Below are 16,570 nucleotides of genomic sequence, written 5' to 3' on the forward strand. Positions count from 1 at the left end.
CATGAATCTGTGGACAAACAAACCTTTTCGTAAAAAAAGCACTCTCTTGCCACCCTGCATGTACATGTATTCCTGTCTTTCTTTTTTCTCGAAGTATCAAGCACTGTTTATAACCAAAATGGCAGGCAAAGACTGAACAACTCCAGGACTTCTCAGAGGAGTTTTTCGATAGGCGTTAAAGTAAATCTCAGTCTTCTCTAAAAGGACATGGTCACAGATGCCATGTTTGTTCACAAGTGAGGTTCAGGTTGAGAGCGTGTGCTAGGCCGCATGTACATGCACAATATATAAGTTCTATCAAAAGTGTCATCACTTTAAAAATTTACCAGAAGCAATCAAATCTCTGAAAGCAACAACTCATAACTCGAGGAAAATTGATCCAAGTAATTGGTTGACATTACTTATTATTGATTGGGGCCACTCCTAATGGCAAAACATGCCATCACTCACAAAGTAGACCAGAATTAAGATCTCACAGTCAAATCACAAAAAATCACAGCTACTCAATATTAAAATGAAAATTTCAAGGTACATGTAACTAGTTTGCAGTAATTAGCAAATTATTGATTGTGGTCAGTCATCATGTACATGCTTCAAGATTACATAATTTACATACATGTAATTTTGGCAAAAAGTGTCCCACTCACAGTGTGCACGTAAAAGATCTCAAAACAAATCACAAGAAATGACAACCACTGAATATGAAAAAGAAAATTGCTTGTAGTAATCAGCCAGTTACTTATTGTGGTCACTCATCATGGTATACATGCTTCAAGATCTTGCAAAAGTGCTGTCACTCACAAAGTACACCAAAATCAAGATCTCACAACCAAATTCCTTTTTTTTTTTGTTCTTTCAAACAATCCTTTTTTTCTTGTTTCCCATATGAGCAGTTACAGTTTCCCAGATTTGACAGTCATTTAACAGTTTAGTCATTATTGTTAACAATGTAGGAAATCCATTTTTTTTGTCTAAACAGTTGTTAATGATAAAAGTTGTTGTTCCAGTCTGTTATGAGCAGACTTATGTTGAATTTAGTGGTTGGTTTCAAAGACAGATGTTGTGACCAGGCTAATATTATAAGAGTCTGTGCTCTGATCTGTTAACAAGAGGCATTCACTACTAACATCACAGCAAGCTGGCAAAAAGCATCGGTTCCTTTGGTTTTAAAACCAAACAAATATATGTATCAAATTCACAATAACTGTGAATAATAATTATTATTGGATGAGGTTGAGCAAAATATCATGATTTGTCAGTGGCAAGCAGATCAATTATTTGCCGAAGCTGAAGGCTGAGGCAAATAATTGATCTGTGACCACCCAGTTTGGTTTCACATTTAAATCACTCTGACAGCTCAGGGAAGCGATCTGCCATTTAAATTATTTCACCTGAGAGCTTGGTTTCAATTACGCATGAGAGGAAAATTCAATATTATTTGCAGCAAACACATTTACATGGCACTACGCATGAACAGATCATTATTTGTAGGCAGTTATTTACAGGTCATTTGGTGGGCTCTCAGCCAATGAAAAGGAAGACAAAATGCATCGAATGATAAAAAGATTTATTTTTCAGTTGTCAACAATAACATTTCAGAACACCTAGAGGCCTTTGCACATTTGCTTGGATGCCATCTTGCAAACTAGAGCACAAGCTTCAAGATCTCGTGAACAACAACTACCGAACCAGGACTTGGAACATTTCATTATTAATTATGTACATGAATCAACTGTATTATCCACTTAGCCATTCATTCATGTCGTAGTGGGTTATTCTGTAACTGGTTAAATTTTCTCTGTTTCTTGAAAATGTTACAAGCAAAAGCAAATAAAGAACCCTCATTGGACCACATAAAAACGCCTTGGTGGTAAATCACACTGATTCCACAAATCTTTCCCAACTTAATTGTTTCATCTGCCTCAGTTTCTTGCAAAGAATGAAATACTTCAGCTACATGTAGTTTTCTGTGTTTTCAACCTTCTCTTATTACTTCGTCCTCTTGTCTTTCATTATTTTTTCTTCTTCTTGCCAGGTAATTTCTTCTTCCTGAACCTTTGTTGTGCTTAGCCATATTTTCCATATGGAAATATATCAACCTGCCACCTAAATGTAGTGCATTCATCTAATCAAAAATTTGGTGAATTTGAACTACATGTACATTGAATGCTTGTCTATCCCCCACTGAAGATCAAAACTAACATGTGCATGGGGAGAAGTCCCTATCACTAGGCCCTTCAACCATTTTCCAGAGCCCCTTTGTGTGAATATCATTTTTGCCAAGAAATCTACATCCATAATATAGAAGAATGAAAATAATTAAAGTAAAATTAACGATAGAAACAATAGGGCGAATACAGGTTGAGTGACACCTAACGTCGCAACCAAAATGCAAGGATTCGACTGTTCATGGCAGGCTTGATTCAAGCTTGGATTTCATGTGTTATAGCATGCAATTAGTCAATACATGAACATGTGTACAACACATTCTCGCACGACAACAAAGTGCGATTCCATTCATTCGAATGTCCCAATTGTGTTCTTCGAGTGTTCGGACCCAATCGTTCGATTAAGTTCGATTGATTTCGATAAAGTTCGTTTAATCGAACGTTCGATTTGGTACGTGATTAGTTACGTCTGGAGCAAAGCCATGCATCTAAGAGAAAGCTTCTTTTATGAATAAACATTTGGCGCATCCAAACAAGAAGACGCCAAGCATTACCCGCGTATGTCTCAATGTAAAATACCTGAAAATACGCTTGAAAAAGTTACGAGGGCTGTAAACAAAAAAATGGAGTTTAAGCAGATAAAATAAACAGATACCGTACCGTTAAAAATCCTGGGCTAAGAACTATATCCAATGTGGCGATCGATGCAATCTTCTTGCTTCGTTTTGGCGGTCGTAACTTTTGGCGCAAACGGATTTTCCGGTCGATTTTCCGCTGACCCACCGGTGTCATGGTGATATGTGTATCCCCGTGATATGTGTATCCCCGCACACATATCACTCGTGATATGTGTATCCCCTCCAAAATGGCGACCAGTGATATGTGTATCCCCCACCCCCTCCCGTCTACTTTAAAAGCAATATCCTCCTTGAAAGCGCTCTCGTCGTCCGGTCGCTTACTGGACGAACGACTAACCCAAACAGGCTTCAGTAAAACACAAATCTCAATTTTTGTAGTTGAAAAAGGTTACGTATCTGCTGCTGGAATTGTGTTCTTGATCCTAACTGGTTTTCTGCGAGCAGGATATAATGAATTTAAAGTTGAACACCAAATGGATCTAGATATATTTCAATTTGAGTTTCACGGCACCGGATTTCTAGGACGATATTAATTGCGCGGTGCATTCTCACCCCTCGAGTAACGCATATTCTCCACTGTTCATCGCCTTGTTTGCATCTGAATTATTCGTGGAGTGAAACACATAGCACGGCTTCGACCCGATCGCCATAAAATGATTAGTGACACTCGTGTATCCCCTGCACCCGCTTTTCAGTTCGACTTTTTGTAAGATATGTTAAGTCTCAAGCTGTATACATTGCTATACTGCGAATATTGCTAGCACGTTTCATAATATTCGACGTTTATTTTTGGGCAGTTAGCCTAGATTACGGCTGTCTTCAGGGGATACACATATCACTGCGCCATGTAATAATTAGTGATATGTGTATCCCCTGCATGCGGTCGGCGACGGTGTACAACCGAGGTCAGTGAAACTCCAGAAATCCCAAGCTATGAATAAATGCCGGGTGTGAATATTTCTAGCAAGCCAATTTTGACAATGCAAATGTTATGGGCATTTTTCTTCTTGGGTAGAAAGCCAATATAACAGCTGTGTCCATGGGGATACACATATCACTAGTTCATGAAATTATCAGTGATATGTGTATCCCTTATTATCCCGTGCACGCGTGCACGCGTTCTTAGTGGAATTATCGAGTTTCAAACTTCAGTGAACCCAAGCCGTGTAAAAACGTCGGGTGCTAATATTGCCTGCAGTTTTGACAAGGTTGATGCGCTATATTATAACAGTTGTGTTTCTGGGGATACACATATTACTGCGCCATGAAATAATTAGTGATATGTGTATCCCCTGCTCGCGATTTCAGTTTAGATATTTAGACATTCGAGTTGCAAACTCCGCAAACCTCAACCTGGGTATAAACGTCGTAGCGAGTGAGCAGCCAGCACGTTTCGGCAATAATTGGCCATTTTCTTCGATCAGGTAGATAGCTAATCTAACGGCTGTGTTTAGGGGATACACACTGAGATCACTGCGCCATGAAATAATTAGTGATATGTGTATCCGCTGTTCGAAGTTTTAGTCAGATATACAATCGAGTCGGTTGGAACTCAACCAAACTCAAGAAATCCTAATCTGCTCCGTTGGGCGCGAATTCATTTCTGGTTTCTTCTACTCTTTACAGCGCTCGTCGGAACCTCGCAACCGAGTCGCCATTTTGTTCGTTGAATGCCCAGGCGCGTATCAGTGTTTTGTGTATCCCCACGGGGGATACACATATCACTAGTGATATGTGTGCGGGGATACACATATCACGGGGATACACATATCACTGTGACACCGTTGCAATACTCTGATGCGAGCATTTTGGTCAGCTGTGATTGCATGAAAGATCATGTGAGTGACCACGTGACTTGTTTCCATTTCAAAATTGCTGTGTAAAACGGAGGTTTCGTTCCAGTCGTTTAAAACCAATGCAACAGTACATTTGTTTGTTTTTTTACCTTTTACTGGACGAAAGCTTAAGGGACCGAACCGAATCATATGACTCGTGGGTGCAGCGACCATGATTTGTCTTTCTGATAGACTTCAACTTGGTAATGTCTCAAGGAAATGGAGGTAAGCCGACCATCTTCTGTCTTGGTGTGTCTTTCATTCGAAAAGATGCATGTAACATACATGTAACCACATCAGCTGTTTTATCGAATAAGATGATTGCCTATGAAACATAGATCTGAATTTTGAATTGTTCTTTGTCCAGTCTACATAATTAGGTACTGTTTTATATACATGTATGATCAGTTATATGACAGTTACATGTTTGCAACTGTGTATGCCATTTTTGTGCAGCCGTAAATTACTCATCCATTGTGATCATTTTACTATCTTGACATGGCATAAACTGATCGATCTCTTCGTAGGGAAATTAAAGTGCGAGCTGTGGAAGTTGAATCAAACAGTTTGTTTTTCTTCAAGTGGAAAGGCAACTTTATAGACTTAACATGGTAACAAAACATACCTGGAGGCAAAAATATCAAACCCTGCAATAACTAGACAATGCAGTAAATAATTTGTTTTTATTTTCAGCTTTGAGAAACAGGAGATGGAGAGTGGTGCTACCCTGTCAGGGCCAAAGTCTCTGTGAGTCTGATAGGGGTCTTTCAACTGCCTTCCGGTTACAAAGTTATTGCTGCAATTCTGCAATCGTTGGTAAATTTTTAAAGGAGGAAATAACTAAATTTAGGGTTAGAAAGGAAGCTATATGTAGCTACTACAGTCATGCCACATCAGTGAAAGTACAGTTGTTTCTTGTTGGAAATGAATGAACCTTACAACTTGATGGGATAATTTTTGTTAACTTGTAAATAATAATATTATCGATCATATATTACATACATGTACACTGCGGCTACAAAGTTTATTTCAAGGGGAACATGGTATGCATTAATTATATCTTTCATGATGGAATACTGTAGTTCTATTTCGTCATCGGTCTAAGTCACTAGTGAGTCACGTGAGATAGAGCGCGGGAACCTGAGCATTCAGTTCGAGCGTTGACCTTTGAGCAGTCAGTCGTATGATCGAATTATCCTTCGAAAATTCATCAGAAAATGGATAAAAACGATCCTTCTTCGATGCATGAGGAAGCATTGCTGAGTGAGGAATCTGACGGCTTTTCTGGGGGGTCTTTAAGTGCCAACGACGCTATACTTGCGGCCCTCCAGTCGTTGAATAAGAACATGACCGAAATGGGCGCATCGCTCAGATCATTGAAAGAGAAAGGGGAAACTCAGACCCCCACAACGGCAGAACCTGCCACAAAACGAAAATCCCCGTCAACAGGGGATAACTCTGACGCAGAGGAATCAGATGAAGACGCACTTTTGGCTGCAAACAAACGACCTAAAGTTGTCGCCGACAAGAGCAACGGCTCCACGTGCGAAACCAGTGCAGATGATGAAAGCGATTCTTTACTCGATGACATCACGCAGTCTCTCACCGACACGGAGAAAACTGCCCCGAAAGTGTCTGAGAAACTTGCCAAGATCGTCAACTTGAGGTGGCTTACTAAGCTTGACGAGACAAACCTCAAGGAAAAATCGGATAAATACCTTCGACCGATAAACTGTGATCGGCTAATCATTCCGAAGGTAAACCCTAAAATCTGGGGGCGCCTCGATCGGCACACGAGGGGCAAGGACCTGAAGTTGTCAAACTTGCAAACCACACTTACGAAGGTCGGTAATATAACCGCACAAACCACCGATATGTTGTTGAAGGCTCGTGCCGAGGACGGTAAAGTTGATGTTGACCATATGGTCCGAATGAATGCCGATGCATTAGCACTTCTTGGGCATATCAGCTTCGAAATATCCCAAAGGAGGCGTGAAGCCATTCGCCCAACACTGCACAAAGATTATGCCACGCTGTGTGCTTCACACGTGCCTATTACAAATTTTTTGTTTGGCGATGAACTGCAAACGCAACTTAATCACATCCGTGCTTCAAACAAGATCAGTAGCACGGCAAGCCCCTCTAACTCCGCCAATAGGCGATCCTATGGCAAATCGCACACGCCAGGTAATAACCAGCAGTGGAAGCCTTTTTTAGGCAAAACGCCTCCGGGCAACCAGTCGTACAAGAAGTCGACTCCATATCAACACCACTGGAAGAAACAGACCGGCCAAACGGCCCGGAAGTAACCAGTAACGTTATTGCGACTCTTAGCACCACCCCGGTAAGCGAATTTAAAGCTATTTTACCATCACTTTTAAAGTATTTTCAGGGGAGAATACAAACATTCAAAGCAGGCAGTTTAGCCGCTTATTCCCACATATGGCAAGAGCTGACTTCTGATCCTGAAGTTTTAGAGACTGTTACTGGTCAATATATTGAATTTGATTCTCTGCCAATGCAGGTCAAACCCTTTATGCAACCTAAGTTATCAGAAATACAAACAGAATCGGTTGATTTGGAAATAACCCAGCTCCTCAAGAAGGGAGTTATTCAACCTTGCCAACACGAGACAGGGGAATTTATATCACCTATCTTTACCAGACCCAAAAAGGATGGCTCTTTTCGAATGATTTTAAACTTGAAATGTTTTAATGCAAATGTAACTCACTATCATTTTAAAATGGACAACATCTGGTCTGCCATCAGACTAATGAAGCCGAGGTGCTACATGGCATCCATAGACCTGAAAGACGCCTATTATTCAGTGCCAATATGTAAGGACCATCAAAAATTTCTTAAGTTTGAATGGAAAGGAGCCTTGTACCAATTTGTGTGTTTTCCGAATGGATTAGCATTTTGCCCTAGGAAGTTCACAAAGCTGCTAAAGCCGGTTTTTTCACTTTTGAGACAACAGGGGCACATTTCAGTTGCATATATAGACCACTCCTGGTTGACAGCAGATAATCTCTGCCAATGTACCAAAAATGTCATTGATACAACCAGTTTGCTTGACAAAGTAGGGTTTGTAATTCACCCTGAAAAGTCTGTCCTGCTTCCGACACAAATTATAACTTTCCTTGGTTTTGTTCTCAACTCTATTTTGATGCAGGTTTCACTGACTCCAGACAGAGCTCTAAAATTAAAAGATGCATGTGAAAATCTGCTTGCTACTGTCTCCCCTTCTATAAGGGATGTGGCGCAAGTACTTGGGCTTATGACCTCTAGTTTTCCAGGGGTGATGTATGGCCCATTACACCATAGGTTCCTTGAAATGGACAAAACACGAGCTCTAAAACTACACAGAGGGAATTTTGATAAGAACATGAACTTATCCCAGGAAGCCATAATTGACCTAAAATGGTGGGTCACTGCACTGCCCACAGCCTATAACCTTATCAACCATGGAGACCCCCAGGTTACTATGACAACAGATGCTTCTCTGATTGGATGGGGGTGCTGTATTGATACAGTCACCTCTGGAGGGAATTGGTCTCCAGAAGAAGCACAGCATGACATTAATTATTTGGAAATGCTTGCTGTTTCCCTTGCCTTGAAATCTTTCTCAAGTGTAGTCCATGGTAAACATGTGAAACTCCTGGTTGATAACACTACTGCAGTTACTACCATTAACCAAATGGGCACATGCCATTCTCGAGTAAACAATCAACTTTCACACCAAATCTGGTTGTGGTGCATAGACCATAGTGTTTGGCTATCAGTTGCACATATTCCTGGAAAACAAAATACTGAGGCAGATAGAGAGTCACGGCTGCCCCGGAAAGAAACAGAATGGACTTTACAGAAGCCAATTTTTAATGCTGTTACTAAAAAATTAGGCGTGACTGCTAATGTGGATTTGTTTGCCTCTAGATTGAATTTCCAGTTAAAGCCCTATGTTGCATACCAGCCTGACCCAGAGGCCCATGCCATCAATGCCTTTCACATCTCCTGGAAGGGGTATACCTTTTATGCATTCCCCCCATTTAGTGTCATACAGCGGGTATTACAAAAGATTTCTGACGAGGAAGCCACAGGCTTACTAGTAGTTCCACACTGGCCAACTCAGACTTGGTGGCCATATTTAATGAATATGCTCATCGATTTTCCTCTCATGCTACCTAGGAAGGAAGACACACTGTACCTACCAGCACATCCCCGCCTGCTGCACCCACTACACAAGAAACTTCAACTACTGGTCTGCCACTTGTCAGGGATCTCCTTACAAGCAGAGGAATTTCGGCTGGGGCTGCAAAGATCATCATGCAATCCTGGCGAACGGGCACACAAAAGCAGTACCAGACTTACCACCAGCGATGGCAAGAGTTCTGTCGTTCAAGGGGTATTAATCCCCTTTCAGCTTCTATAGAGAATGGTCTGGAATTTCTTTATCAGCAGTATGAAAATGGCCTATCGTATAGTGGTATTAACACAGCCAGAAGTGCTTTATCCACAGTTATCTTCCTTCCAGATGGTGGCTCCTTTGGAAATCACCCTTTGGTTTCCCGGTTCCTTAAAGGTGTTTTTGAGTCAAGGCCTTCCCTTCCACGTTACAAGGACATATGGGATGTTTCTGTTGTTTTAGACTATTTAAAGACACTGCCTCCACTTGAGGAATTAAGCCTTAAAGACATCACACATAAAACTGTTTTGTTAGTTGCATTGTTATCTGGCCAGCGATGCCAAACTGTCCATGCACTTACAGTTAGTGGCATGAGGATTACAAATGATACTGTTCACTTTGAGATTGCTAAACTTTTGAAGACATCCAAACCTGGCAAGCATCAAGGACACTTGGAGTTTAAATCGTACCCAGTAGACGAACGTCTATGTGTTGTGACTTGCCTTAGGCAGTATGTAAAACTTACGGAACCAATCAGAACTGGTCATGACCCTCTGTGGTTAAGTTATACTAAACCCTTTAAACCAGTAAGTCGTGACACTGTTAGTTGCTGGATTAAGAATGTTTTAGAAAAGGCTGGAGTAAACACAAAGGTTTTTTCTGCTCATAGTACCCGGGCTGCTGCCACTTCAGCTGCATGCTCAAATAATGTTTCTATTAATACTATCATGGATGCAGCTGGATGGTCCAGAGAAAGCACCTTTAGAAAGTTCTATGACAAGCCAGTTCAAGCAGTTGTCAATTTTGGGGACGAACTTGTCTCCACGCATGACTGTTCCAGTAAGCAATAAAATGGTCTTCTGTTTACCTGTTCATGGCCACATTGCTTTAAAGTCTCACGTGACTCACTAGTGACTTAGACCGATGACGAAATAGAATTTTAAAATTAAACGAGACTTACCTGTGAGGTGAAGTTTGATTGGAATTCTATGAGTCATTGGTCAGGAGCTAGGGAGTCACGTGCCCACCCTATTCTTACACAACATTGGGCATATGTTTTTTCAGCCCACCTTAAACTAGTGAGAAATTATGTGTCCACTCACAGGATTTAAAGACTAATGCTCAGGTTCCCGCGCTCTATCTCACGTGACTCCCTAGCTCCTGACCAGTGACTCATAGAATTCCAATCAAACTTCACCTTACAGGTAAGTCTCGTTTAATTTTAAAATTTTTGTATAACTTTACCTCAAATTGCACATGACCTTGACTTGTGACAGCTTGGGTTCCCTATAACTTACTGCAAGTGGTTTTCGTTTTTTAAGCTTCATCTTGCCAGGGCAGGAAAAAAAAAATGAGATCTAGCTGCTCAGTGGGCCATTTCATTTTAGTTTTCAGTTGGCTCCACTAAAATATTACTAATGCCCAATGGGCACGTAGGGTTCATGCCCTATCAACTATATCATTTACTAGTTGCTGTCTATATTCAGTGATAGACTATAACAATATGAGTTTACTGGCACTATGAAACTAGGTGAAAGAAACTACCAACAGTGACACAATTGTTGTGTCAGATACAAAGTATGCTTGGATTTTAAATTAATCCATGCTTTCAACTCACTGTTTTGCTCATCTTGCAGTCTTAAGTTTTGAAACAGGCTTTGATTGGAAATTATCATTCACAAGACTATATGTACTGAGGCTAATTTCACTTGCCCACCTGACCAGACCTCCAAACTTCCATTTTCACTTGCCCAAGAGCAAAATTTACTTGCCCCAGGCAATGGGATGTGGGTTTTTCCCTGCCCTGCTTGCTAAGACTACGAGTATTCCCTCTTTGGCTTAGGGCCTCTTCATATGAGCCAGGTCAACCAGCCTGGCTCATTTTCTGAGATCTCACCTCGCCACTCTTTCCTTCGTAAAAATTTTGATGTGTTCATATATGTATGAGAAGCCAGGCTGGCCGGGTTACTGAGATCTCAGTTTTTGCATCCAAGATCTCAGTGACCAGGATGAAAATTTTCCCATATGAATGCTCCAGCCCGGGTAAGCAGGACGAAACTTTTTAGGCAAAATAGCTTCGCTTTTGCAACACAGCACTTGGCCAGTTACCAGGCTCACATGAAGAGGCCCTTAGTCTATGTATCATGCATGACACAAATTAAAGAAAATCAACATTTTTTTTTCTCGCTGTTTTCATTTGCATCACACACAATAGACTAAGCGAAAGAGGCCGGGACTACTCGTAGTCTGAATATCTGTAGGCCCAATCAGATGGTACAGCTTTAATTGCTACATGCACTTGTACATGTACATAAAACAAGTCCATGACTCAAAATCAAACCTACAACTTGCTTGCAACTGTAACATGGACCACATAAATGATGCAGGGTTTAGTCGCAGCCTCAGACATTGCTCAGTGATGAAAGATGAACAAAACCTTTGCACAACATGATCATCACCTACTAAATTTACAAAAGTCACACAATAAGTTGTACCCTCTAAATTGGCCAAAGGGTTCCCTTGATTAGAAGTGATTGATGCATGTACTGCATGTACATTTACAATGTATAGTTCCCATGTACAGACCAGGGTTGTCATTAATTTTTTAGTCACCTGTAGCCTTATTCTCCACACCCATAGCAAATTTGTTACTTTGTGGGTGATTTCTCTAAACAACAGGGAATTTTACCTGCAGCATCAAGGGAAAATCAAGCATACTCAGCCATAACAGGTGTTACGGCTTACAACCCTTAATGACAGCCCTGCAGACAAAGCATACCAGTACAAGTAAATAACCTGTATTTAGCCTTAAAATGAGTGATATAGAAGATGTTTTATACTAAGTAATGGACCCTTAGCCTCAAGTTCTCAATTGGTATTGATACATGCATGTTCCTTTGACTCCTTTACATTGTTTACAATTCTTCTTAACAAAGAAAATATGCACCACTGATGATGACTGTACACTCAAAAATGTTTTGGTTTTTAAAACTTTAGTAACTTTTAGCCTTTTATACATGTACAGTAGACAAAAAAAAATATTATCGCAGGCTCAACTGTTATTACAGCTTTTCATATACAGATACAGTAAGTGTAGAGCTACATACATTGATTATACAGGTAAAGAAAGAAGTGGAGCCAAGCACCCCCATCAAGCTTGAGTTTGCCCTACACTGACTTCTAGCATGTCATGTGTTGTTCACAGCTAGAGCAAAGTTACATGTAAGTTTAAGTTTTTTTTGGCACTATTGTTATGCTGTTTTGACACTATTTTTGAACTATTTTTATACTATTTTTATACTATTTTTACTGTATTTTCATACTGTTTTTATACTATTTTGTGCTATTTTTATGCTGTTTTATACTATATTACTGTATGCCATTTCTGGACAATTTTAAAGCTATTTTCATATATTTATATTGTATTTGACATATTTTTTCATATATGATCCACTCTAATTTTTAAACTGTTTAAAGTACTATTGAAATATATTTTGAGACAGTGGATTTCAATAGTGTTTTAAACAGGTTTTAACACCTTTAAAATCAGTCGAAAAATATGTTAAAAATATAATTTTGCACCTATTTTAAACCTATTTTGTACAAAATACTTTTAAAATTGTCATTTAAACTAGTTCAAAAATAGTCTTGCAGCTTAAAAGCTGTTTTTAAAACGATTTGTGTCCTGTTTTTATTCCGAATGCTGTGTTCTTCGAGAGATTTTTAAAGTAGTTACAGACTATTTTAATTATATTTTTAAACTTAGCAAAGGATTTCGAGTTTTGGAATTTTAACTATATTTTTAAAAGCTTTCCAAAATATATTTCAAATTTTGTTTCAGTAGTGTTTTAAACAGGTTTAAACACCATTAAAAGCAGTCGAAAACTACGTTAAAAATACACTTTTCGCCCTGTTTTTAATCTATTTCATAAAATAGGTTAAAAACAGTTTTTAAAAATAGTATTTAAATACATTTAAAATAGTGTTTGGTTTGGTAAGGGTTACTAGTCTCAAATTAGGAACGGTAAAACTTTGTTTGTAATATATTCACTAAAGAAGGGCGCCACGCAATGTCGAATATAATTGTCAAATTTAATGGATTGTGGCATAATTGTAATCTTCGACCGTGAAGGAGCAGAACAAAAGCATGAGAGATTTGTTATGATAGATGAAGCGAAGTTGGCTTCATTAGCAGCTAATCACCTGTCTTTTTAGTTACTTTGGATACTCTTTTATTTTGTTAAAACAGTGCAATTAAGGTGTTGTGGTTAGTAATGTTGCTTAGTATTGTTTTATTTGGAATAATGGTTTGTCTCTTTTGACCTTCTGGAAAACAGGAACCATTTTATTTGAAAGCGTTCTGCTCTGAACAGAGTTGAGAGTCGAGATCCAAAATCCAGTAATTCCACAAAACTGTGCTCCGAAGGAATTAAAATTTCTTCTATTTTTTTCCTCTTAATTGTTTTGTTGATGTTTTTCTTTTGCAAAAGGTTTCTTAGGCTGCTGTTTTGGTTATGATTTTACGACTATACTGCATGACGAATGACGGCACGTTTCTTTAACTTCTGACTTACAATTAACATTATAGGATGCGACATATATGGCAACATGTCTAAGCTGCAAGTAATGCAAACTTAGATTATAAGTGTCATTTTACCTTCTTTCAAAATCGAAAAGTTTCTCGGTGCTACTAGCAAAAGGCTTTTGGTGATGGATTTATTTACCATTCCCCCCTTTAAAAATAATTAGTCTAAAAGAGTCTAAAAACTGCGTTTAATTAATAACAAGGTTTATAGAGATACAATATAGAGATTTAGTTTAATTTTACAGGATCTTTTTCTTCGGATAGATGTCCATGATAATTCCATGCTCATGTTTTTTTGGTCCACTACTGTAAATGAAGATTTGTTACACTCGCGATTATGATAAACTCTCTATGGAGTTCACAGACCCCAGGAGAACCATTTTATCCGGAGACTAACCACCTGGCTCTAAAATCACGGCCGTTCCTCCGAAGTCGATCTTGGTAAAAACACAAACATTGACGAGGCTCCTTTGGGAAGATGGTTGGTCACGTCATTGCACTCTTAACCGAACTCCTGCAAAAAATTTCGAATGACTTGAGTAAATTTTGAAGAGAGTTGTTTTAGGCAGTCAATCGTTAAAGATTAAAGCCAAAATAATCTGTGAGCAAAGCTGAAGAAATGTAATGATCTGGTTAATCCAGCTTAAGAAACAAACACAAGCAAAAGGTCCTTGTGTCTTTGGAGTTTTTGAGTTAGAAATTAAACAAATCTGGGATACGTGGTTAGTAATCTGATTTGTTTGTGGGTTCTGTAACGTAGAGACTTTTCTTTAAATTAATATATTCTTTAAAGATAACCTTCAATCTTATTTATCACAAAGGACATTTGCTCTTAATACCGGCAGTGAGAGAAAAGCTTCCGAAATGCTCAGAGTCGGACAATACAAATTCGCATTTATAGGCGAGATATGTAAATAATGACATAAATAAAATTATTTACCTTGGCAGAGGCTGTTAAAGATTTAGGTCATGCTCGTTCGCAAACCTTGTGCTTTATTCGCAGGACGTTATCTTTAATCGCCCACCAAAGTTATTTTATTCATACAATTTCAGAAATTTGCTAGACATGGCCTGCAATATGACAATAACTATTTGTAGATTAAACCCAGAGTAATGAATGAACAGAGCTGAAGAAACGTAAGCATCTGGTGTATTCACCTCGAGAAACAAGAACAAGCAAATTAAAGGTCATTTTATCTTAGAGTTACAAAGAGATTAATCTCTTGGAGTTACTGAGCTAGAAATTAAACGAATCTGGGATACGATAGTATTCTTTTTTAGTGGTGGGTTCTGTAACGTAAAGACTTATTTAAATTCTTTAAAAGAGAGCCTTCATTCTTATTCATCATGAAGAAAATTTTCTCTAAATACCACCCCAAAGAGAACAGCTTCCTAAATGCTCAGACTAGCAGTCTGAATATATAAATTCGAATTTATAGGCCGGCGAGATATGTAGATAATAAATTTTTTTACCTTAGCAGAGGTTATTTAAGATTCAGGCTAGGCTCGTTCGCAAACCTTATGCTTTATTCGCAGGACGTTATCTTTAATCGTCCACCAAAGTTATTTTCTTCATACAATTTCAGAATTGTGCTGGACATGGCCTGCAATATTAATATGACAATAAATATTTTTAAGTGCAACCAATGGCATAAAAATCGTTGAAAAGAGAGTTCAGCCGTTCTGAAGTGGCAAAATCAGTGATATGTGGGCAGTAAGGTTAACACTCTCTAATGTAGTAATGGTAACCCCTTGAGAGACATTTGATTTATTTATCGAAGGAGCGCAACGAACGAAGGCGGAACCATGAAGCTTGAACAAGTTCCGTGTTCCATTATCTCGAGGAACTGCGTTTTACATAGCACAGGAAATCAAAGTTATGATCAACGAATTGCAATAGCTGAGGACTCTTTAAATATTAAACAACTATAGAGTAAAATTGTGGATTGAAGTAAAGAAATGTAGTATGGAAAGATTCGTGAAATTCTGTCATCGAAACTGGACTAATAAACCAAGGGATACTGAGGTAAAAGGGGTCTGTAAATAGGCCAGCTCGGAACAATGGAAAAGCAAACTCTACTCTTTTCCTTTCAGTATCTTAGTACAATCTAATAATATTCCGTATAATATACAAACAGAAAATATGAAACGTTTTCCTTAAACATATTGTATCTGAATTTACACAGCATTCGCAAAATGTTGAACGTAAATAAACTCCTTGTTCGTTGTTTTGATCTTAACCTCCAACAAAGACACTTGTTAAACACCTTGTTAAACAATTTTCAACATTACAGAGCGTTCTGTTCAGTGGTGAAAATAAAGAAATGAAAGCCAAATCTTTTTAAAGTCAGCCAAGCTAAGGAATGAGAAGAAGCATTTTGTTAATTTAAATGGAAAATGCTTGGAGTGCACTGAGGCAGAGTCCAACAAAATTGCTGGAGGAATAAAACGAGGCTTCAAGTCAAATTCTTTGGTTTTGAAATCGGCGGCGTTAATGACAAGTTTATAGCTTATAATTAGTCATTTGTCCTACAGACGTTTTTTGCGGTTACCGGTTAAGTACTGACCTATTCTGAGCCTCTTAATGATGCATGGCGCGTCACATGCTCAGCTGGAAACAATGTCCTCTTAGAAGCATTAAAAATATCACTCAGGGATAACGGCTCGATTTTTGATCATTAACTGAAAAGAAGCTATGCCTCGTCATTTCCTTAACAATAATCAATTAAAACCTTTGAATTCCTGTTTTTGGACAGTAAGACTTCCCTAGTCGGTAGATTTTTAGATTTGACTTTCGTCTCTCAAATATAAGCATTGGAATGTTTTTACTTTGATCGTGGACACTTTTTTGAATATCTTTGCTAGAGAGCGAAGTTGATCAGGACAAAAATTGTAAACAAGTTAAAGTACCTTTTTAGTGTTAGGTTTATTGATTAAAATCC

At 38.7% G+C, this 16,570-nt stretch overlaps 4 protein-coding genes across 12 annotated transcripts in view; 3 read left to right on the top strand and 1 right to left on the bottom strand.

The window, feature by feature from the left end:
• LOC145495451 (uncharacterized) overlaps positions 1-3,425 on the bottom strand; it is a 32,329-nt gene extending 28,904 nt beyond the window's left edge. For all 7 annotated transcript variants that reach the window (XR_014050421.1, XM_081475073.1, XM_081475068.1 and 4 more), the window contains exon 1: positions 2,829-3,425. The gene's annotated coding sequence lies outside the window, so the exon portion shown is untranslated. The remainder of the gene's footprint in view (positions 1-2,828) is intronic.
• Positions 1-14,689, top strand: part of LOC145495448 (uncharacterized) — a 35,169-nt gene extending 20,480 nt beyond the window's left edge. The window contains exon 2 of the mRNA XM_081475066.1: positions 14,632-14,689. The gene's annotated coding sequence lies outside the window, so the exon portion shown is untranslated. The remainder of the gene's footprint in view (positions 1-14,631) is intronic.
• On the top strand, positions 3,606-8,916 carry LOC145494960 (uncharacterized). 3 transcript variants are annotated; one of them, XM_081474537.1, is made up of 3 exons: positions 3,606-4,866; positions 5,335-6,985; positions 8,827-8,916. In XM_081474537.1, the coding sequence occupies exon 2, from the start codon at positions 5,859-5,861 to the stop codon at positions 6,948-6,950; it is 1,092 nt and encodes a 363-aa protein (XP_081330663.1). In that variant the 5' UTR covers positions 3,606-4,866; positions 5,335-5,858; the 3' UTR covers positions 6,951-6,985; positions 8,827-8,916. The 3 variants fall into 3 exon arrangements, with proteins under 3 accessions (XP_081330663.1, XP_081330662.1, XP_081330661.1); XM_081474536.1 differs by lacking the exon at positions 8,827-8,916 and having other exon boundaries at positions 3,606-5,252; positions 5,335-7,417; XM_081474535.1 differs by lacking the exon at positions 8,827-8,916 and having other exon boundaries at positions 5,335-7,417.
• LOC145494268 (uncharacterized) lies at positions 7,433-9,894 on the top strand. The gene is made up of 2 exons (XM_081473714.1): positions 7,433-8,359; positions 8,827-9,894. Exons 1-2 carry the CDS (start codon positions 7,433-7,435, stop codon positions 9,892-9,894), a joined length of 1,995 nt encoding a protein of 664 aa, XP_081329840.1.
• Positions 14,690-16,570: the final 1,881 nt, after the last annotated feature.

Source organism: Orbicella franksi, chromosome 8 (genome assembly GCF_964199315.1).
Source record: "Orbicella franksi chromosome 8, jaOrbFran1.1, whole genome shotgun sequence".
Taxonomy (NCBI): domain Eukaryota; kingdom Metazoa; phylum Cnidaria; class Anthozoa; order Scleractinia; family Merulinidae; genus Orbicella; species Orbicella franksi.

What these genes read in the sequence shown, in the direction of transcription:
- LOC145494960 (XM_081474537.1), top strand. Translation starts at nt 5,859, where the DNA reads ATGGATAAAAACGATCCTTCTTCGATGCATGAGGAAGCATTGCTGAGT.
- LOC145494268 (XM_081473714.1), top strand. Translation starts at nt 7,433, where the DNA reads ATGGCATCCATAGACCTGAAAGACGCCTATTATTCAGTGCCAATATGT. An exon ending in TGGGCACATGCCATTCTCGA is followed by an intron (nt 8,360 to 8,826) that starts GTAAACAATCAA and finishes CATGCTACCTAG; the next exon opens with GAAGGAAGACACACTGTACC.